Below are 23520 nucleotides of genomic sequence, written 5' to 3'. Positions count from 1 at the left end.
TAAATCACTTCAGAGACAAACTTGTGCTAACTGGTGCTAATACAGTCAGCTAACAGGCAGCTGCTAGCTTCCATTGATTGTTAGCATGTTCCTACAGACGGCTAGAAAATCTGAAAATACTTGTATTATTGTTTTATAAATGTTTATATGGACATTTATAGCTAAAATATAACATGTTTATTAAAGGTTAACTATCACAATTCAGTTATAACATTAAAATGCATTTATTTTCTCTTCTTTCCTGAAACACATTGTACTCGTCATTTTCTCCTGTCCTTGTTCTTGAATTGTCACGTGTTCCTCTCGTTTTAGTCCTTTCTCTGATGGTTTGTCTTGTCTTACATGTTTATATCTATTGTCTTCAGCGTCTCTGGGGGTCACTGAGATGAATGGCATTATTTATTATTAACATTGAATTTATATTTAAATACGTTTTTTTAATGTAAACCCTTAATTCTAGAACACCTCTTTCCTCTGAGTTGTTGAATACTCCTCTGAGTCAGGGCTGAAGGGTGGCTCTGGTTTCCTCAGCACGCTTGTGTTACTCTGAATGGTTTAGTTTTTGTAGCGATTACAACAAAACTAATGATGGAAATGAGCTAATGTCTTAATATCTCTCAGAAAGTGTCAGTGTCTAGAGCCAATATACAACAAGCTGCAGGAGCTGATGATGTCCACACCCAGAACTGAACGGCCCTCGTACCACGCAGTATAAACGTACACGTGCTACTGGGCTTCCCCTATTTTTGCAAGGGGGTGGGTGAGAGGTGGGGTGGATTCCTACACTCCTCCAGAAGTTACACAGTGCTGTTTCTGCAGTGCTGAGCCCACACAGCGGCTCTATTCTCTCTGTTACAGCTCAGTGGAGCATGTATTAGTTCTCTTGGATCCAATATTGTTAAATAAATACTTTGATTTGCTTTGAACTTCACTCGACTGGTTTTTGCAAAGCTCCCGGAACGAGCACGTGTGTGGGGGTGTATTTTGGACCTTTTGGATATTTTTAAATTTTAATTACTTTGAGAACGGTCCAAAATGACATTTTTAATCTTCAAGCATCACAATGATTTTTCCAGTTAAAGGCTAAGCACCACTTAATGGACCTCTGTGAATATTCCACATTATTGTAGTTACTGACAGATATAAGTGTGAATTAGAATGAAAATAGATGCTTAACTTGCTTTAAAACTGACAGTGACGTCACTGGTGGACAACAGCTGAACAACGCTGCGGTAAAACACCCATATGACAGTATCTAGCTAGCTAAATAACCAACATTATTCATGACAATAGCCTAGCAATAAGTGTGGTGTGTTCTCCCTGTGTCTGCGTGGGTTTCCTCCCGGTGACTGTCTGTGAGGAGTGTGGTGTGTTCTCTCTGTGTCTGTGTGGGTTTCCTCCGGGTGACTGTCTGTGAGGAGTGTGGTGTGTTCTCTCTGTGTCTGCGTGGGTTTCCTCCGGGTGACTGTCTGTGAGGAGTGTGGTGTGTTCTCCCTGCGTCTGTGAGGGTTTCCTCCGGGTGACTGTCTGTGAGGAGCAGGTGTGATACTGAGCTTGATCTGAGAGTAATTCTGCCTGCCACCACCCAGACACTAAAACACTTGTCAGGATTAAAGCATGAGTTGGTTTTACATCTTTATTGATCATATTACACATAGATGTGAGGGTCGAGCTCAGATTGTTATTAGAGCAGTGTGCTCTGGACGCAGGGATGAAAATATGTGTATAATATATGTTTAAAAAATGCCTTATATGTAACATTATAATTGAAAAAACTCTTAATGAGTGTGTTGTGACTAATGCCAGTGACAAAAATGTGGAGAGGATTGTACAGCTGTTACAAAGCCTTATGAATAATGACTCACAGTAAAGTGTTACTAGAGGTGAAAATTAGAAGTACTTTGAGCAGAATAATCATTAAAAAACTCGCTTGTTCAGTACAGGTTCAAATTAAAGTGTGACTCTGAAGCCCACCAACCCACACACTGTGAAACAAGACCCCAGTCAGTTCTCTGAGCGCTGCCTGAGTCTGAAACACAGGATAAAACGAGTCGTTCTGATTCTGCTCCGCTTCTGATGTCAAGTGCAGAGACTTTAGCATGGCCCCGCCCCCTCGTCTGAGTCTGTCCAATCACAGCGCTGGACCCGTGTTTATGTGAGAGCGCAAAGACGAGGTTAAACTCAGCAAAACAGACACAACGAGCGCGGAGAAATAAGAGCACTGAGTAAAAACGGAGAAGAAAGAGAACAGAGTGAAAACGGCTAAAAACCAGAGCTTCTGCTCCTCGCTCCTCACTGCTGTGCGCTCGGGGTCGGGGTGAACAGCGAGCGGCTCATTATCATTTAAAGGAACAGGTGCTGAAAGCGGGCGTTCTGAACAGGGGCTGTTTACACAGGGGGAGAACACTGCTGTGGGGCTCATGGGGTTGTTTATTGAAGCAGTAGCACAGGAACTGAATCTTAGCTACAACAGCTTTTTTCACAGTGTGTGAGAGGGACACGGTATGAAATGGGAGTGTTGTAATCCGGATTCTCCATCGGCAGTTTTCAGGTACTGGCCGTTATCTGAGACACTGTGTTTATCCTTCGCTCGTCATGTTCACAGCTCATCCTTGAGCCACAAGGCCATGATGCTGGTGTTTTAGCTGTGAGCTCATGGCCTTGCTTCAGGCTCGAATATAAAGAGCCCGAGGGTCGCCAGATTCCTCAGAAATCCTTGTCTTTCCTTCCACATCAGTGACCAAATCCTCTCTCTGTTCCCTAAACTCTGCTCACAGCTGGACCATGCTGCCTGCAACATTTAAACTATGCGCCGGCATTTCCTACAGACACATGAGGAACATGACAGGTGAGAATACAGATCAGATCATAACACCGACGTTAATATATACTGTGTTTTGTTTTTATTTTGTTCTTACGTCTGCCTTCTGGATTAATACATTAATACATTCATTCATTAAGGCATCACACATCTATGCAGTCACTCGGACAGCTACGCCACCTACCAACATGAGTTTTTGTATCATGGAATGATACCAGAGCATCCATAGGAAACCCACACAGACACAGAGAGAACACACCACACTCCTCACAGACAGTCACCCGGAGGAAACCCACACAGACACAGAGAGAACACACCACACTCCTCACAGACAGTCACCCGGAGGAAACCCACACAGACACAGAGAGAACACACCACACTCCTCACAGACAGTCACCCGGAGGAAATCCACACAGACACAGGGAGAACACACCACACTCCTCACAGACAGTCACCCGGAGGAAACCCACACAGACACAGGGAGAACACACCACACTCCTCACAGACAGTCACCCGGAGGAAACCCACACAGACACAGGGAGAACACACCACACTCCTCACAGACAGTCACCCGGAGGAAACCCACGCAGACACAGAGAGAACACACCACACTCCTCACAGACAGTCACCCGGAGGAAACCCACGCAGACACAGGGAGAACACACCACACTCCTCACAGACAGTCACTCGGAGGAAACCCACACAGACACAGGGAGAACACACCACACTCCTCACAGACAGTCACCCGGAGGAAGGGTTCGAACCCACAACCTCCAGGACCCTGTAAAGTATCATAACAGAGTGATTTGAGCCTAATGTTGTGCAAATGAAAAGATGTTTAACTAAAGAGAAATTAACTAAAACATAGAACCCAGAAAATCTGAGAGGTCTAGAGTGTAAAAAGGTCACGTATGCAGTTAGAGTAGCTCTGTTTAACTCGGTTCCAGCGCAGCTCTGTGTCTTTCCTGTCAGATGCCTGTAGTTTTCTGTAGATTTCCAGAATGAAATAAAGTGAAAATGCTGTGTTTCTGTTTTCAGGTCTGAGGAGGAATGCAATGATGGCCATCCACCACGAGCTGAGCAAACTCTCAGGGCCTGGCCCCAGTGCCTGGGTCAGACACGTCCGCCGCAGGAGCTCGCTGCTCTGTAAGGCCCCCAGAAACACACACACACACACACTCACACACACATGTAGGCCTGAGGGATATCACACTGCAGGATTTCTAAGGAAAAGAGCAAAGTGCCACTGGCCACTGGGATAAACGTGTGTGTGTGTGTGTGTGTGTACAGGCAGCAGGATCGAGGAGGAATCTCTGAGTGAATCCGAGCAGTGTTATGTCCAGCAGGGTCAGCAGGCTCTACAGAAGTCCATCTGCATCCTCAGTGACCAGGACGGCTGGCAAACGGAGATTGAGACTGTGAGTAAACACAGAGAGTCTGTCTCTAGAAACGCTGCTCATTTTTAGAAAAAGGATTAAACCTTTTTAACTTGCGATGAAAGTGTGTGGAGAAGATCATTTCTGTTAGTTCACTGCAGTTTGACAGAAGGGAGTGTGAGATCAGTGTCGTTCCTTTCCTCTCAGTCCACAGGCGACAAGGTTCTGAGTAAAGTTCTGCCGGACATCGGGAAGGTGTTTAAACTGGAGGTGGTTCTGGATCAGCAGCCGGACGATCTGTACGCGGAGCTGGTGGAGAACATCGAACAGATGGGGGAGTGGAACCCCAACGTCAAACAAGTGAAAGTAGGAGTGTTATCGAGTTATTTATTATCAACTGTTAAATATTCATGTCCGTATTTAACATATCAGACTCATACTTAAAATTATTCCTCACCTACTACTAATTATTCATCATCTGCAATGAATTATTCATGATCTACTTAGAATTATAGGTCACCTGCCTCTAATTATTCATAATTTACAATTAATTATTCATTATCTACTCAAAATTATATGGCATCTGCTACAAATTATTCATAATGTACAATTAATTATTCATGATCTACTTAGAATTATGTCATCTGCCTCTAATTATTCATAATGTACAATTAATTATTCATGATCTACTTAGAATTATATGTCATCTGCTACAAAATATACATAATGTACAATTAATTATTCATGATCTGCTTAGAATTATGTCATCTGCCTCTAATTATTCATAATTTACAATTAATTATTCATGATCTACCATGGGTTATTCCTTATCAACTATTAATTATCTGTTACAAATGATTCATTACCTACTGTAATCCATTATTTATCATGTATTATTAATTGTTGTTTATTTGCTATGAATTATTCATATGATCCACACACTGGACCCTATAAGTAGCAGTTATCTCCAGTGCTATAAGATTTATACATGTGTGTGTGTGTGTGTGTCAGATTTTGCAGAAGATCGGTCCGGACACGATGGTGACCCACGAGATGGCGGCCGAGACCCCGGGGAACGTGGTGGGTCCGCGGGATTTTGTGAGCGTTCGCTGTAACAAACGCAGAGGATCCACCTGCTTCCTGGCGGGAATGTCCACTCAGCATCCCAACATGCCTCAGCAGAAGGGCATAGTCAGGTGGGGAATGGGGCTTTACAAAGGGTTTAGAAATCAGCTAAAAAAGATACTGAGGTAGTTTTGGTTAAAATACCTCCTCCTTCACCTCAGACCAGCGACCAGTTACTGACACTTCGCTGTGTGTGTGTGTGTGTGTGTGTGTGTGTGTGTGTGTTCATCTGTCCTCAGGGCGGAGAACGGACCCACCTGCATCGTCCTGAAGCCCTGTACAGACGATCCGAACAGGACCAAGTTCACCTGGTTACTCAGCTTAGACCTAAAGGTGAGATACAGATCATTTTCCTTACAGTGTATACGTTTAATATTAAGTACATATTATGAATAATTAATTCTGAACAAACGTAAGATAAGTTTAAACGTGTGTGTTGTGTTCACTACTGCATCCTTCACATTTAGACAAAGAAATCGTGAATACAGAGTGATTTCTCTCGTTTTTTCAGGGTTGGATTCCAAAGACAGTCATCAACCGAGTCCTCTCTCAGACACAGGTGGACTTCGCTAATCACCTCCGACACAGAATGGCGTCCAACGGTGGCTCTGAGGTGGCGGTGGCCTGCTGACACCAAACTGACATGACGTCACCGTCAGAGCAACACCTTGCATCAACATTTTTATATCAGGCCTCATTAGGTTTTTAAAGACATCGTTGTTTTCTGATTAATTAATTACTTCGTATTCGTTAGAGTTGGAGGGTGTTTTCTCCTTCTCCCGTCACCATTTTTGGAGATGCAAGGTTTTGTTCAGGCCGTGACCATTTACAATTTAACAATAAACTCACAGCCAGTAGAGCTCTGTAGTCAGCCTCGTGCCCAAATAAGGAACTCAGAGCCTAAGCAGGATGTCCCTATGAGAAAAACTGATGGGATTCCTTCCTACTCCTTCTGTAAAACACTTTTTCTGTAACTGGTAGGTTCTGCTGTGTTTATAGCTGTTAATACAAATATCTATATTTATTTCAGGTTTAATTCACCCTGAGTAAGGATGTCCATTAATGAATAAACAATAAAAATGCACTATATTTTGTCTTCTGTTTTTACAAATATATGACATTCACATCACCAAAAATAAATAAATAAATACAAACAAGATTAACATAACTATAACAAGCCATAATTATTGTATTATGAAATTGTTTTAACTTTTTATTTTTATTTTCATGGAAATCCAAGGTCTTTCTCTGACTGTGATATGTCTGTTTCTTTGGTTCTCGACAAGAAACAAGCTAACAACAAGCTAATACGTTTCAGAAACACCAGTGACTTTAGAGTATCGCATAAACACTAAGATATTTTTAAAATCATTGATTCGTACCCAGAATTGTTTTATGAATTCAGTCTCATAATATGGAAAGTTTAATAAATGAGGGCCTGGTCTGGAGTGGATTAGCACTTATTTGCTAGAGCAAGCAGGTGTTTGGCTGTTAACGTGTGTGTGTGTGTGTGTGTGTGTGTGAGTTCTCACTACTTTGAAGCTTGTTTGGGCCAATGTTTCACATACCAGGAAATGAAGTAAACACTGAAGTTCTGGCCAAGGGAAGGACACCCTAATGACTTTCACATTTTCCAGTAGGATGAAGGCTAGTTCTGAAAGCTAGAGCTTCTTGGAATGACTGATTCTATTTGGATTTATAGTTCTAAGACTTCTTTTTATTAGACACTTTGAAGTCTAGGCAATCCAAGGGGTTTAGCAAAAGGAACAACATTCAGCCCCATTAGGAGATATTACAGACAGCACAGTCACGGGCTGTTAGCATCATAAACAGCACAGTTTATGTGTGGGGACAAGTTTCATTCATCTCCTGTTCTGCTTCATCCTGTTCGGGGTCACAGCGGGTCGGGAGCCCACAGGAATCACTGGGTTTAAGAGAGGACATACCTCGGACAGGGCGACAGTCCAACACAGGGCTAGAATTATACTGTTATTAGAGTTACTTTCATATTACTAATGTCCAGTGCATGGAAGTATGCTGTTAGCTTCCTGTAATAATTTAGTTTTTTAATTTCCACAAACATGTTTGAACATATTTACCACATACATAATTTAGACATGTAAAAAAATAAATAAGAAAAAAACTTAAATTCTTCATTCATGAAGATTGTAAAATAAAGCAGTGGCATTTGTAAAAAATACGATTTATAAAACTTTTAAACAGAATTGGAAAAAAAATCGGTGTAATCATTAAAAAAAGAAAAGCGTTAAAAAATCTGACAAATCTCCACCGTTAGCATGACTAGCGGAAGTGTGTTGTGTAGCTTACGGAGGGGAAAAAGACTACATTTCCCATGAGGCCTCAGCAGCTGCTCTCGCCGTTGAAGGGGGAAGGGGAGCCGAGATTGGAGGGAGACGAGAGAGAGAGAGAGGTAAAAATATACGATTTTAATCCCTGTTCAGCGCCTGGAAAAGTGGCTTTTGAGTAAAAGAGCATTTTAAATCGCCGTTTGCAAAAGGCTAACGCCAGTAAATTTAACGTAGTTTGGAGATAGCAGCGACAAAACTGTGATAGATAGCGTTTGCTGGTTGGCCCAGATTGGTTACTAACCAGGGGATTTTATACACAGACCGTTAACGACGCCTTATTTAGTGTTTTATTGTCCTTTTCAAGCTTTAAAAATCGAGTTAAACCTTAAATGTTCCCGACAGAGCTGGGTTTAATGACTTAAAACCCCGAGAGGAGCACAAACACGCAGTTATTCACTGTGAAATAAGTGCAGCTGCAGATTAATTGTGCGTTTGTTGGGGTTTATCTTGATGTCAGCAACTTATCTGTGTGTATTTCCACTGAAACTGAGATTAAAGCGGTTTGTACCGTCTCTCTGAAGCACTGCCTGTGTGTATTGTGTGTGTTAGTGTGTGTAAATGAAGTGTAAATGTAGAGATATTAGTTTGAATGTGTGACAGTTTGTGTGTGAATTCATTTTCTAAAAAAAAAGAAGGTCCTGCCCCGTGTCCGTGTGCTTCTCCTGCTTTAAAAAGCCTCATGTATAAAGCCGAGCTGCTGTAATGATTTTATTGTAGTGTTGAGGCTGAAACTAGGTGACGTCACCTCTATAAAACACCCCCCCCCTCCATTAATACCCCCTCATTCTACAACATTAAAGAAAGGCCACCTCTTCTCATTTAATACGTCCTTGTGTAGTTTAAAGACGTGAAAACGGGGTTTAAAGCGTTTCTTTGAGGTGATTTGCTGTTTATTTGCTCCATTTCTGATCTGAGAGAGAGAGAGAGAGATATGGGGATGACGTCATCCACCTAAGGCTGCATCTCTCTCTCTCTCTCTCTCTCTCTCTGCATGTGAAGGCAGCTCTCAGTTCATGATGATGCTGTCCTTCCTGGCGGACCACTCTTCTGTCTGTTGTTAGAGGGTTTGTATTTGAAATGCCTTCTTTACGACACACTTTTGACTGATGTGTTACTGTTTCTGAGGCTGAACCAGCGCTGCGCAATTTACTTTCTGCTCAAAGCAGCCGTTAAATGCGTGGTGTTCATTTTCCAGTGATGGTTGGAAGCCTGTATTAAGAAGAAACTAAATTTAACGTCAAATCTATGAGTGTGTCTTTGCTTTAACCATGGCTTCCGTTCTTTTCAGGAGACTCGCGTTTACGTTCTTTTTTAAGGCGTCTGCTGAGGTGTATTTTCCCACGTCTTAGAAGTTGGTTGGATTTTCTGCGATTTAATCCTTTACCCGTTCGGTGATGGTGAGGTGTGAGCTCTGGGGAATGGGCTTATCTCAGTGGGGGCTTATTGTTTCCAGCTCCACGTCCTTTCAGACCCACAGTGATGAGCCGACACACACAGATGTGAAGCAGGAGTGGAGCTGGGACTCTCTCAGAGATGATGGTAGTTTCAGTGTTGGTGTGACACTAGAAAATAACTAACTTTAATTGTGTGGCACTTTAAAATCAATGGAAATCAACTCTGCATTTTATTACACTTCCAATCAAACAGATTTAAATGGTCTTTAATCAGATTTGTGCTCATTAACATATTGTTTTTCAGTCTGTTTGCAGATGAGCAGCTCCCAACCCTTTTCTGAAGCCTCAAGTTTGGATCTCAGCTTGGCACCGACTGCCCATTTAGCTTCTCCAGTGCTGCATATCTACCCTCTGGGATTTCTGGTGATTTCTCAAGTGTAACCAGTGCAGGAAATGCGTTTCCACCTTCCGCAAACTGATTGGCTGCTTTGGACTCTGAAGGCGCAGTGAAGCAACCCAGAAAAACCATCCACCAACAAATAACCCTCCATTGTTCCCTCTGCTGAACCGAGGCAGGTGAACGGACCAGGACTGTCCCGCGAGGCTCGGCTTTAACCGGAGGAGGTCCAGGTAAAGCTCTGTTCTACATTTGATAGATCACTAAAGCCTGGCCCTCTCTACAGGGTGAATTTAGAATGATGTTGACCCTGAATTGGACTAGGGCCGGGTCGATATATCGCTGTAAAATATCGGTATCGGCCGATACTGCGGGTGGTAAAATGATAAAAAAAAATAGCGGTGATGTTCTTTCTTAAAACGTGAAAACAAACTTTCAAATGGGCAGTTCTGTCTCTACAGCACCCCCTTCAGTTTCATCTGCGGTACTGTAGTTGTCCATGAAATGTACCAAATTACGTAGCGATGATACCGTTTACAAATCCATCAGCCTGGATATTAGCTTCCTGATCAAGCTCTCTTCGGGTTGTGCTCGTGTTGGAGGACACTACCCTCCCATAAAAGTAACATAGTGCAGTTTCTGAGGTGCTGAACCTGGCGTAGCAGCGACGACAGTGGCTATATTTTCCCTCTTACAGCTTGTTGGAGCATCCCAGTAATTTTAAGGTAAAAGCCCTATTTACTGTTGCTTTAAAACCATAGTGAAATCTGTCTGAAAGTTGACTCCACCGTGAACTCAACCCCATCCCAAAGTCCAGGACCAGAGTGGCAGGACGTCTGAAGTGTATCCTCTCTGTCCTGTAGCGTCTCCTGAGTGTGATCCGACAGCTGGATGAAGATATGATGCTGAAGTCCAGCGGAAGCAGCATGCGAGTTAAATGGGGAATGGTCACTGGCGGCTCGGGCCTCAGCTTGTCTGCACGTTATTAGCAGGACGCTTGGACACACCTCAGGACTCGGGACATGGACGGGGACGTCTCAGTTGCAGTCTACACAGAGGTGCGTAGCGCTCTGGTGAGGTTCTAGACATGCTCCGTAGTGTTTATAGGATCCTCGCGGTCGTTCTGAGGTGAAAACGAGCCGTAAACGTGTTAGTGACAGATCTGTTTATTGTTGCAGGGCTCCAATGGTTTTCAGCAGGAATGTCAGCAGAAGGAGGATCTAACCAATGGCCACAAACACACACCTGTAAGAACCATCTCTTACCTAGTTCAGGGCATGTTCACATTAAAGTGTCAATCTGGAGCCCACCAACACACACACTGTGAAACAAGACCCCAGTCAGTTCTCTGAGCGCTGCCTGAGTCAGAAACACGGGGTAAAACGAGTCGTTCTGATTCTGCTCCGCTTCCGACGTCAAGTGCAGAGGCTTTAGAATGGCCCCGCCCCCTCGTCTGAGTCTGTCCAATCACAGCGCTGGACCCGTGTTTATGTGAGAGCGCAAAGACGAGGTTAAACTCAGCAAAACAGACACAACGAGCGCGGAGAAATAAGAGCACTGAGTAAAAACGGAGAAGAAAGAGAACAGAGTGAAAACGGCTAAAAACCAGAGCTTCTGCTCCTCGCTCCTCACTGCTGTGCGCTCGGGGTCGGGGTGAACAGCGAGCGGCTCATTATCATTTAAAGGAACAGGTGCGTTCTGAACAGGGGCTGTTTACACAGGGGGAGAACACTGCTGTGGGGTTTCATTAAGAAACAGAACTGTGTTCCACTGTGGAGAAGAGAGTTAGGTGTCATTTTTACGAGAGGGAGATAGAGACGTCGCTAGACGTGTGAGTTCTGTCTGAAGCAGAGTTTCATTCTTCACAGATTCTGAACGGTCTGCCTCCAGGAAACGGCTTCAAGGAGAACGGCAGCGTGAACGGAAACTCGTATCTCCGCTCCGTCCCGGTGAGTGAGAGGCTGTGAGACATGGGAGCGGTCTGATGTGCCGTAATTGAGTTTAAAGTGTTGGGTTTGAGCGGCTCCTGAGCTCACTGTGTTTAAATGTGCTGCAGATTTCGGCTCTGAAGCAGAATGGGGTTCTACAGTCTCTGGCGGCAGGAGGAGATCAGAGTAAAGCAGAAGGTAACAACGTAGAGAACAGTGTTAATGTGATAAATAACCACTTTCTCTAATAAAGCTGTGGGTAAAAGTGTGTGTGTGTGTGTGTGTGTACGCAGAGGTGAACTCAGAGCTGGAGCGAGCTCAGCAAGAATGGGACGCCTTGGAGAGCATCCAGCCAGGTGAGACCAGTTACCTCACCTCTGGCTCCATGGCAACCGCATCCCGTCTCCGCCCAGGAGAGAGATGGCATTACCTCATCCCGGGAAACAGAAGCCGTGTGGTTATTTTCTGCTCCCGCAGCTCCCTCGCGTTCGCCCTTCTCTCGGCTTCCGTCTCTCCCCGTAGACACTGGCTGATCTCGTTTGCCTTTCACCTGTTGCGTAGAAAATGAAGCGCCGCTAAATCTGAGCCAAAATTTGGAGTCCCACCACCTCCAGGCTCTCGTTGCCATAGAAACAGCCAGAGCTGTGTGGATGAATTTGGCACACATTAGCGCTGGGAGTGCGTCTGTGGTTCTCCCATTGTCTGGAGCAGCGGGATTCAGTTAAAATTAAATGAGGTCCGGTGGCTAAAAATTCCTCCCAGCGAAGATCCGAACGTCTTTTAGCCACATTTCCGTTTACATTTAAAGCCCTTCACGTCCTTTCTGCAATATTCATCACCCTTTAAAGCAACACTACGTAGTATTTTATCTTAAAATTGCAGCTTTAAAAGCGTAGTGATGCTCCACTGAGCTGTAACAGGGGAAACAGAGAGCCTCGGTCATTGCTACTCTGGGTTCTGCAGGTTCTAGATTTCAGGACAGTGCTGTAAACATCAGTTACACTCCGCAGCTGTAGGGGGAGCCCAGGAGCAAAAACACCAAACCTTTAAAAACTACACATTTAACACAAACATAAACTAAAAAGAAATGGCCTCTAAAATGATGCTTCTGTAATCATCTGGACGAGAGAAACCTGGTGAGAAACACGTCCAGTTCCGTGAAGGTGCTGTATGAGGAACCGTGTCCCCATGCAGATGGCTCTCGGGTTATTAACAGAACCACTGCCTTGGCCTAGGACCCTTGTTTTCTGGGAGAACTGAAGTCAGTGTTTTGTGTGCAGTTCTGGTGGAAGACCTCGCTCCCTCCGCCTTGATCTCCTTCAACGAGGCTCTGCAGCACTTTCAGACCACGGACCTGGGCGACCTCCTGGTACGGTTGTGTTCATTGTGTGTGTGTTACGGCCGTTTTATTAAAGGTTTAGGTGGCATTGTGTTTGTAGATGAGGGCTCTGAGGAGCAGCAGTGATTTACTGCCCACTGTGTGTTTTCTGGGTGTTGTTTATGAATCTCACAGTGAAGCTAATGTTACAAACCCTTAGGTTAAAAATGTGTAGAACTGAACACAGCATAAAAAGTAAGGAAATGTGTGTTTGTAGATTATTTCTTTGGTGTAACGATGTTTTTGGCGATAAATCTTACACCGTTAGCCTTTAATTTCCTTCTTTTAGATGGTGCCACATTGGTAAGGAACATGCTTTGGCAGAGGATTTGGCAAATTGTTCATGGACGCACCCCACACACTCCGCTCCACTGCTCCTCCCACAAACACATGTTCCTCACAAATGTGGCACCCTTTAAAAGAGGGACATTAACAGACTCCAATGGTGTAAGATTTATTTCCAAGAAGCACACATCACCTTACTTTTCTGCTGTTTATAATTGCACTATATAAGTCCTAGTGTATGTTGTGATAAGTGTGTTATTTCTCTAGGTGTGTGTGTGTGTGTGTGTGTGTTTTACAATGTGATTGATCCCCAACAGAAGAACATCCAGCCAACCGTTCGCAGGACAGGATTTGCGGCCATCACTCACTTCCTGTTTGGTCCTCCACGGCTCCACAAAGAGCTTCTGGAGGAGAGAGACCTGGTGTTCGCCATCGCACAGTGTGAGTTACCCTTGGTTCATTCACTGTGGGTGCTGATTCATTCACCGTGGGTGCTGATTCATTCACGCTGGGTGCTGATTCATTCACCGTGGTTGCTGATTCATTCACGCTGGGTGCTGATTCATTCACGCTGGGTGCTGATTCATTCACGCTGGGTGCTGATTCATTCACCGTGGGCGCTGATTCATTCACCGTGGGCGCTGATTCATTCACCGTGGGCGCTGATTCATTCACCGTGGGCGCTGATTCATTCACCGTGGGCGCTGATTCATTCACGCTGGGCGCTGATTCATTCACGCTGGGCGCTGATTCATTCACGCTGGGCGCTGATTCATTCACGCTGGGCGCTGATTCATTCACCGTGGGCGCTGATTCATTCACCCTGGGCGCTGATTCATTCACCCTGGGCGCTGATTCATTCACCCTGGGCGCTGATTCATTCACCCTGGGCGCTGATTCATTCACCCTGGGCGCTGATTCATTCACCCTGGGCGCTGATTCATTCACCCTGGGCGCTGATTCATTCACGCTGGGCGCTGATTCATTCACCGTGGGTGCTGATTCATTGTCCTGAATCATTTTTCTGAACATTTAGTGTTCTAAATAATTTAGAATAAATACTGATAAATTCATATTAGGTTCTGAATAATCCGTAGTGGACCCTGAGTCATTAATGGTTCTGGTCAGTACTGGATCAGACACTGATGAATACTTGGTGTTAGTGGCTGTGTAACTCAGAGGGAGTTGGCTTTGTGTTGAGACCGTGTTCTTGGTGCTGTTCAGGTTCTCTGGAGAACACTCAGCCCGTCCACATGAGAGTCCTTCAGACCATTTACAGGAAACTGACCGGCACCCGAGCGGACTGCCCTCGATACGGTCCTCACTGGGAGAACGTCGGCTTCCAGGGTACGGAGCGGACACTTACAGCTACTTTAACACACCGTAGTGACAATGATGCCTGTTATTGTCCTCGTTACAGTGCAGTCACTGCGTTTTATTAAACTAATGGGTAGTGTTTTGGTGACAGGGAGTGTGTGTGTGTGTGTGTGTGTGTGTGTGTGTGTGTGTGTGTGTGTGTGTGTGTGTGTGTGTGTGTGTGTGTGTGTGTGTACAGGTACAGATCCTGCTACTGATCTGAGAGGAACAGGGTTTTTGGGCTTAATGCACACTCTCTACATGGTCATGGATCCAGAGACTCTTCCCCTCGCCAGAGACATCTACAAACTCTCTCAGCATCCGGTTCAGGTAACACACACACACACACACACACACACATACACACACACACACACACTCTCATTGACTGGTCAGTCCTGATGTCCTGGCTAATGACTCCAAATGCTGTGTATAATTTATCCAGAATTTTCCGTTCTGTGTGATGTCCATCAACATGACCCGTATCGCCCTGCACGCTCTCAGGGAGGAGGTCCTGTCCAAGTGAGCACTTCTTTCTTAATATACTCCGAGTACAGATCGAGTAGCGTGTGTGTGTGTGTGTGTGGGTGGTATACAGTCAGATCAGGGTCACCGATCTTATCCACACAGAGCCGGTGTGGCCGGAGTCCCAGAGACGGAGCAGAATCAGGGGTGCTCTCCTTAAATGGAATGAAGACCTGTAGAAACCCTTGTGGATGAGATTGTGATCCATGAATTCGATCAAAAACAACTGAATTCTGCAGAGCGTCTTTGACTAAAGACACAGGTGTTTGTGTGTGTTTGTCTTTCTCAGGGAGTGTAACCGCCGGCAGCAGGTGGTGGGGGTCCTGAATGACTTCTACGTAGCAACGTTCCTGCACCTCCATCAGCTGTGGAAGAGCCAGAAGAAAACCATCTCCGACTCCGGCTACGTGCTGAAAGGTGAAACTCTGTGGCTTTGTTTAATCGTTTGCTGTTTAAAGGGTAATGTGGAGACGACCAGTCTGTGGCCACCCTGTTCTAGCTGGAGTAAAGTTAGAGCCTGAGACACACTCTCAGTTCTCCATCAGTGGTCAGTGTCTGGCCACTGTTCCCTGACGTTATGGATCCACTCAGTTCTTTTGTGAAGAGTTGGAGTGGTGTTTAAAATCCAGAACTAATCCAACATCGGCGCCTGACCTCACTAACGATTTTGTGGCTGATTGCCATCAGATTGTCACAGCAGTGTTCCAGAATCTAAAGCCAGAGTAGCGATTGTTGCTGGGCATTTGTTGTTGTTGTTTCTAATAAAGTGTCCGGTGAATTTTCCCCCGGTCCTGTCCCGCGCAGAAGTGGAGCTCTTCGCTAAAAAGAACCCGAAGCAGATCCTGAGGCGTCTGGAGGCTTTCCTGCAGGAGCGCCGCGCCGGGATCGGCCACCGGACGTCACCTGACACGCTGTCGCACAGCAACCCATCTCCGGGCAACAGGGAATCCCGCATCAGCGGCCAGGGAGCGAAGGAAGGGAAAGAGATGAACTTCACTGGGGTGTGTGAACTTCCTCCAGAGATGGAGGGAGAAGCCAGGCTCATCTGAGAGAGAGAGAGAGAGAGAGAGAGAGAGAGAGAGAGAGAGAGAGAGAGAGAGAGAGAGAATGAGTGCAGGTGTTTGAACAGAGCTGGAGCAGTCCATCATTTTGCCGTCAGAAAGCAGCATAAAATACAGAAGCGTTCACAAAAAGATGAAAAATCCCGAGTCAAAAACAGATGTCACCCACGTGAGTTAGTACTGAATTCAAGCCACTAGGTGTCAGTATAAAGGCTGTTGCATTCTGTAAAGACGAGTCACTGGGGAAATGACTGACTGCTCCTTTAACTACACTGTAAGCGAATGGTGAAACGCTTCACTGTGTCATTGTTCATGAGGCTACATGACGACTACATCGTAACGACTGACATAAACCTAGCGTGACATTTTATAAAGGCTCTAAACAGCCGTGGCCCTATGAGCAGGAGATCGCAGAGGCCGCTAGTGCAGCCGTCTGTCTGCTGATGTGACAGATGTGGGCAGTTTGCATTCTCCTCCAAAAGGCTAAGCTGTTCAGAGATACGGCAGCTGGAAAAGAAGCGGTGGTTCAGCCTTCTTCGGTGTCGTGTAGCTTTACGAACAACCCACAGTAAAGTGTTAGTGGTGGTAACGTAAACATGACGTCATGTGATAGCACAGTGCAGTCACCGATCGGAGGGGTGATTTACACAATCCTCCACATCAGTCCCTTCCTCTCTCTCCTTGGACAGCTGCAGAGTTAGAGTCAGACCCCTGTCCTCTCTCTGACCGCTGTTTACAGAGGAACCCCGCGGCCAGCCTCTGGGTTTAGGGTGTGATCTCAGTGGTTGTAGAAGTTAGAGACGGTGACCTTTTCTTCGTGGACAGAACGGATGTGAAATTACACCACGGCAAATGAATGATCTCCTTTAGAGAAAACCTCCGAAAACGAGTCGGTGTCCGTCACGTTTCTGAGTGTGAGAGTGTTGTACGGAGGCAGGGGGATTCTTCCGCGTGGTTCTGAGGTGTGTTTGTTAAAATAGTCCAATTATCCGCGGTCAAAACACACACTGAAATATTCCCACAACAATCACACAGTGAGAACTCTGATGTAAACGATGAGTGTGAGACGTTTGGATGTTTTCTCGACGTGGAGAAGTTTGGCCGAAGCTTTGGCACCTTTCTCTTGACTTTAATTGATGATGATGATGAAGGAATGTTTGAATGTGATGTTGAGACCATCCACAGGCTTGAGTTTAACCCTTGAAGGTACGTGTCATTGTTGAATCTGAAAGAGTGAAGCCCCCGTGAGTCAGAGCCACAGTGACTTTAAACACAATAAAACACACAGATCTATTATCGCCCTGCTCTGGTCAGGCATTAACCCCACGGTGACCTCCTCTCTGTTCAGAGTCACGGTGTAGAGGTTGTTTCTAAAGTCCCCTGAAGCTGTAGCTGTCTGCGTCATGAATGTAACTGTTCACTAGAGGGCAGACCAGAGAATCATGGGTAATTTCAGATTGGGATCTGTCTTCTGCTTGTGATTGGCTGCACTGCCCTCTACTGTTTACGCGTGTACTGCACCTTGCGGATGTTCACAACCCGCGCACCAAACGGACTCAGGACACGTGAGGCAGTCACGTGCGTAGGCCAACGCGTCGTTAACAGCAGGTGTGTCTCTTCGCTCAGCACTGATCAGTAACACACCGTTAGCCCCCGCCTCTGTCTCACGGAGAGTTCTCACTGGAGGGCTTTGATCTATCTGTTATTTCTCATTGTGTTATTGGCGTAAGGAGACGTTAAGGTTATTCCACTTACGTTTGGTGTTGTTTACGTTTGTTTCTCTTTAACAGACAGTGTCTTACTTCGTTTACAGATCGTTTGTGTTCAGAAACGAAGCAGAAAACGAGTGAAAACTCTATAAATGTGTGAAATGATGTTAAAATATTCTTACACTGACGTCATAACGAGAAGTAAATGATATTTTGACGAGATTTAAAGAGATTTTCAGTTGTGCACCTGGTGTTTAACCCTGTCACTGCTGGTTATTAGGACTGCGTGAATTCAGGCTCAGACCAAATCTCTGAAAGCTGTGATGTGAAAGTTAAACGTGGATCTGAGACTCTGTTCCTCTCGAGGAGTGCCCTCTTCTCCCTGCCTCTGTTTAGATAAACTACAGGAAGTAATTTCCCTCTGTTTCCGAGGGGCGGCTGTGTTGTGATAAGGAGAAATAGCTGGAAGGCATTTTGATTCCGCTGTTGTTTGGTGTTTTTCGTTGACGCAGGTTCGTCGGGGGGCGTGGCCAGGAGTTACGTCTTTGTGCTTTGAGACGGGAACGTTTAAATCTTAAATCTGGAATAACGTATGGATTCTGGGACATTCCCAGCTGAGTTACAAACCCACGGCTGAAACAACAGCTCACTTTAAAAAAACCTTTAAAAAATACTGAGCTGGATTATTTTAGTGGGGTTTGTGAGGTCAGAAACCATGTCTGTGTGGTGACTTCCCATTGGTCTGTTGGTTTATGGGGTTAATGTTTGCGCCCCTCTCGGAGAACAGAAACATCGAGGATGGACCGATAATCACTCGAATAAATGATCGGTTTCAGAGGGTTTCAGAGGTGTGTGAGGGATATTCGATGATGTAGTTATTGCTTTTAAACATGTGTCGTTTATGATCTTTATCCCATTAAAACCTACTAATCGACTAATATCAGGTTCCACAGGTGTGTAGAGGAAGTAAAAGGATATCGGCAGCGGCCCAAGGTTCAATATTAATGTGTCCCAGGAACACAAGGGTAATTTACATAACTGCACCTATGTATTTGCAAATCTCAGTATCACAACGTTGATTAGAAAACGATGTCTTGTGCAGCTCTGGTCCGAACTGCTCTGGACTGCTCTGGAGACACAGAGCCCTACGTCTGAGAGTGAAGGGAGAGCGGTGTCTTTTGGAAATTAAAAATGCATTAATGCTTTGGCGGAAAAAAGTCGAAGAACTAAATTAGAAACGACAGGTCCTTGCTCGGTGATGAAAACATACACTACACGATTATTAACACTAGATGTGCTGGGCCCCCCTGGGGTTTGACACGTCGTGTAGCGCTGAAGATGTAGCATCTGATATTCTTTTTTCACAAGGTGTTTGTTATTATTTCAGTTCGAGAAACGGCTCTAACTCTCGGTCTGGAGCAGGTCTCGGTCTGGAGCAGGTCTGCGTTGGTCTCGGTCTGGGGCAGGTCTGCGTTGGTCTCGGTCTGGATCAGGTCTGCGTTGGTCTCGGTCTGGATCAGGTCTGCGTTGGTCTCGGTCTGGGGCAGGTCTGCGTTGGTCTCGGTCTGGAGCAGGTCTGCGTTGGTCTCGGTCTGGGGCAGGTCTGCGTTGGTCTCGGTCTGGGGCAGGTCTGCGTTGGTCTCGGTCTGGAGCCGAAGCCCCAGCTCCTCTCCTCGGTGCAGGGAGAGTGCGGCGGTGTTGGGAGCTGACGCTCGGTGGATTTTCTGTGGAGATCTCACAGTAGTGTTATGAGCTGGGCCCAGAGAGAGAGGAGGGTCGGGGGGAACCATGGTGTTGGAGCTGAATGACCGTGGTGTTGTTTTCAGACACTGTTCAGTTTAGAGCCAGAGAGAAACACAGAGCCCCGGCCGTGATGAGGCTGAGGAAGGGTTTTAATGAGTGTTTCTCTCTCATTGATCACAGTCTGAGTCTGAGGAGCTCTACCAGGAGGAGGGTCAGTTCCCCGTCGGAGCAAAGACTTAGCAGACGTCCCCTTTAAAGCATTTAATGAATTCACTTTGGCACCTTAGAGAGAGAGAGAGAGAAAGAGAGTGAGAGTGAGTGAGTGTCACACACACACAGAGAGAGAGAGAGAGAGAGAATGAGAATGAATGAGAACACCGTGATTGTAAATGAACCGATGGCTGGGAATCTTGAGCGTGATGGAGTTGTGGTTGACTCTGTACGGAGCCCCAGAGCGGACAGGGGTCTGTTGAAGTCTAAGAGGAAAAATGTGCCCAAGGCCCTAACTCTTCAGGGATCCGTAACTCTCAGAGCGTAGCGGGAGGTTGATTGTATCCGGAGGAAGCTGGTGATGAGCTCAGTGAAGGCGTGGTGTGTTTTACTGCAGTAATCTCTACCTTAGCTTGAGAATGTATATGTATTTACACTAAGAGCATCAACAAGAAGCGCCGCAGAAACATGGACATCTATATATTTCTATAGCCACCGTTAGTGAGGATCATTTAGTCGTTACTCGCTCAGAACAACTCTCGCCGGACGCCGTCTTCGGTCCACCCTCTGGTTTCTCGATGTTACGGTGAGTGTGTGTCTGTGGCTTCTGGGTTCATGGCTGTGCTCCGTGATGTTTTCTCCTCCTCCTTTATTTTCTACAACGACGACTACCCACCGAGGCACGACGGACTCGCTCTCGGCCCCGCTCCTGCCGTCTGTGCGGCGTCTGTTCCAGATGTGCGCTGATGTTCAGGCCCCTTCCAGTCCACCGAACGGTGGCAGAATAAAAAAAAGAAAAAAAAAAGAGTAGGAATCGGATTAAAGTCTTGCACTTGGTTTCAGAGGCGCTACATAAAGATGTTTTATTTTTTTGCCTGTCGTCCCTCAGAGCATTTTATTGTTACCCCTTGATTGTAGAGGCCCTATTTTATAATGAGAATATATTTCAGAAGATATATGCGACTGTACAGTAATGTATTGTATGGAGAAACATAAATAAATGCAAATGGAAACAATCCAGTGTTGATTTTCATTAGCCTTCAGTCTTCATTTTCTCTCTCTGTCTCTGTCTGCTCCTCCTCTCTCTGTCTCCCCTCTTTCTTACTCTCTTTTTCTCTCCTCTCTTCTGTCTTTCTCTCCTTTCTTTTTCTCTCTTCTCTTTCTCTTTTTCTCTCTCGTTCTTTCTCTGTTCTCTCTCTCACTCTCTTCTCTTTCTTTTCTATCTCTTACTCTCTCTCTTTTTTTCTTTCTCTATCTTACTCCTTTTCTCTCCTCTCTTACGCTCTTTCTTTTTCTCTTTCTCTGTCTCCCCTCTCTTTCTTACTCTCTCGTCTCTGTCTCTTCCTCTCTCTCTGTCTCCCCTTTACTCTCCTTTCTTGTTCTTTCTCTGTTCTTTCTTTTTCTCACTCTTTCTTTTCTATCTCTTACTCTTTCTCTTTTTTCTTTCTCTGTCTTACTCTTTTTCTCTCTTTCTTTTTCTCTCTCTGTCTCCTCTTTTTTCTTTCTTTTTCTCTTTCTTGTATTTTCTCTCTCTCTCACACACACCACCCTGAGGAAACCCACAGCGTGGAGCTATGACAGAAACACGACCTGCAGCGCCCCCGTGTGGTTCCTTCTTTTGCCAAAAATGTCACTTCATTCTTTCCCTTGTGCTGTAATGAGAGGTGTCCACCACCAGAGGGAGACATTGTCTCTCAGAACAACAACTCACCACCATCAGAGACTTAACCCCCTCTGTTCACAGCGGAATGGTGTGACTTCGTGGAGCACCTCGGAATAGTGCAGTTATTAACTACATTAATGGTGTAATTCCGTTTCTAAAGTTAACACCAGCACCAGTGTAAATGGAGATGAAACCACAGCTGAAAACGAGTGTGAACAGTAGTTAAAGAGACGCACACAAAAAAAGAAACAAATAAAACCAGCGCTAACACCTCAACAAAAGAAACCAAACCCCGAGCTCTGACGCAAACACGGTTCAGACGGCGGCTTCTGTCACTTCCGGCTTCCTCCGCCGCTGAAGCTGCACTGATGTGGTCTGGAGGTTCTCCAGCTTCACCACGTGCACCGTCACGAGCTGTAAATAGAGTCTGGCTCTGGGAGTTAACCTTCACGTTCCTGTTTAGAAGCTCGTTTGTCTTTGACTCTGAGGTCGTTGGGGCAGCTCTCGGGGACGTGTTTACACCGTAGAAGAAGAGTGGGGACCATAACAGTCTTCAGAAGAAATAAATACACCTTTAATGACATATTTGTGCTGATTTAGTGCAGTAGTCGTGGGTCTAAAACAACACAAGCACTAACCCAGTAAACAATTAGCCGTTGATTCAACGTTGAAAGAACGTAATGACTGCCGTCTAATCAACGTTCTCTTAAGGTTGAAAAGACGTCCAAACACAGACGACTGTTAGACGTATTTTGGACGTCCATTGACGTTATTAATTGGTCCCGAAATAAATGACGTGTATAAAACGCGTTTTGGACGTCCATTGACGTTTGAAATATGTCCTCGACGGACAGACTACTTTTAGACCTATTTTGAACGTCCAGGGACGCTCCTTGTTTAATGGGAAAGTACTTCAGCGGTATCATAAGCTTATCCTCTGAAAAAAAAGACTATCTTAAGAGAAATAATGACTGTAGTCTTAGAAAACACAGACAACACACTCAGTGACTACACAGTGACTAATGGAAGTGAATGAGGTCTTCGTGCCCAATGTCAAACGTCACCTAGAGGGGTGTAATCTCCAGAGAATTGGGCTGTGGAGCAGAGGAACTGTTTTCTGGTGAGATGGACCTCCATCTGATACATTCGGGAACCTCACTGACTAATGCCCAATGCCATGTGTGGGCTAGAGGGGTATAAAGCTCCCAGCAATGATTCGTTGAACAACTGTTTGAGTGGAGTTCTATCCAATGAGTTTTGGGTCCAGAACTAATCACATATCAACACCTGCTGCTCATTGCCATCAAATTCTCACAGTAATGTTCCAGCACAGAAGAGTAGACCCGGTGGTCAGCTCTGCGCTAAAACACTGCACTGTTTTCCTGAATAGCTTGTGCTCCTTTGGCTCATTTGTTTTATGTTTCAAATGTAAACCTGCTGCTCTGGCGCACACAGGCTCCAGCTAGCATGACTAGCATGAATTAGCAAGAGCTAGCATTCCTCAGACTCGTCTTGGGTGAGGTTAAGAGAAAAGTCTGAGGTTTTTCCAGGTTTGAATTAATCAGGGTTTGATTGGAGCCTGGTGGAGGCCTGGAGTGACACAGAAACATGTAGCAGACGTTTTCCTTCTGTTATTAGCCGCTGTTGGAGTGATTACTGCAGGGAGAATAACAACCGGTTTAAGCCAAAACAACAAATCCAGCGTGTGTGAAAGATGTGGGTTTGGTCAGTGACATTAGCCAACATGCTAATTTTTATCAAGGTGATGAATCTCTTTATTGTGAATTCCAGTGTAAACTATAAACAAAGCCCAAGATAAAGTTGTACAACAGAAAACTGCTTCAGCACTTTGTTTAGCTTAAGTCAAATGAACATAGGCTAAGTGTAGCACTACCTACAGCTAGCTAGAGAAGTTGTTGGTAGTTAAATTGCGTAACTAACTGTGGAGTTAACCAGTTTCTGGATCATTGTCTACTCTTTGTTGTTGCCCAGACTTATTTGCCCTTATGAGGGGTAAAATATTAGCCCTAGGGTCATCGACCAAACCGGACCCTTATGTGGGTTTGGATCATGTATAATTCAAAACACAAACTTAGTTACAACATTCACAATAAATTACAGCTGCACATTTTTCTGTTGCTTTGCTGCTTTAGTGTGTTTTACTGGAAATGAGTCGTGAA

At 45.3% G+C, this 23520-nt stretch overlaps 2 protein-coding genes across 2 annotated transcripts; both read left to right on the top strand.

Moving 5' to 3' along the window:
* The first annotated feature begins 2772 nt into the window (after positions 1 to 2772).
* Positions 2773 to 6436, top strand: star (steroidogenic acute regulatory protein). The gene is made up of 7 exons (XM_066643829.1): positions 2773 to 2848; positions 3860 to 3967; positions 4112 to 4239; positions 4405 to 4563; positions 5209 to 5393; positions 5562 to 5655; positions 5834 to 6436. The coding sequence occupies exons 1-7, from the start codon at positions 2785 to 2787 to the stop codon at positions 5951 to 5953; spliced, it is 858 nt and encodes a 285-aa protein (XP_066499926.1). The 5' UTR covers positions 2773 to 2784; the 3' UTR covers positions 5954 to 6436.
* Positions 6437 to 7639: 1203 nt separating this feature from the next.
* elmod3 (ELMO/CED-12 domain containing 3) lies at positions 7640 to 20442 on the top strand. The gene is made up of 14 exons (XM_066643636.1): positions 7640 to 7753; positions 9390 to 9715; positions 10346 to 10540; positions 10661 to 10729; positions 11351 to 11431; positions 11539 to 11608; positions 11704 to 11766; positions 12691 to 12779; positions 13391 to 13514; positions 14298 to 14420; positions 14629 to 14759; positions 14875 to 14951; positions 15244 to 15371; positions 15759 to 20442. Exons 3-14 carry the CDS (start codon positions 10505 to 10507, stop codon positions 16001 to 16003), a joined length of 1236 nt encoding a protein of 411 aa, XP_066499733.1. The 5' UTR covers positions 7640 to 7753; positions 9390 to 9715; positions 10346 to 10504; the 3' UTR covers positions 16004 to 20442.
* Positions 20443 to 23520: the final 3078 nt, after the last annotated feature.

Source organism: Hoplias malabaricus, chromosome 14 (genome assembly GCF_029633855.1).
Source record: "Hoplias malabaricus isolate fHopMal1 chromosome 14, fHopMal1.hap1, whole genome shotgun sequence".
Lineage (NCBI taxonomy): Eukaryota > Metazoa > Chordata > Actinopteri > Characiformes > Erythrinidae > Hoplias > Hoplias malabaricus.
Note: the sequence above shows the minus strand (reverse complement) of the source record. Positions and strands in the feature narration are given on the sequence as shown.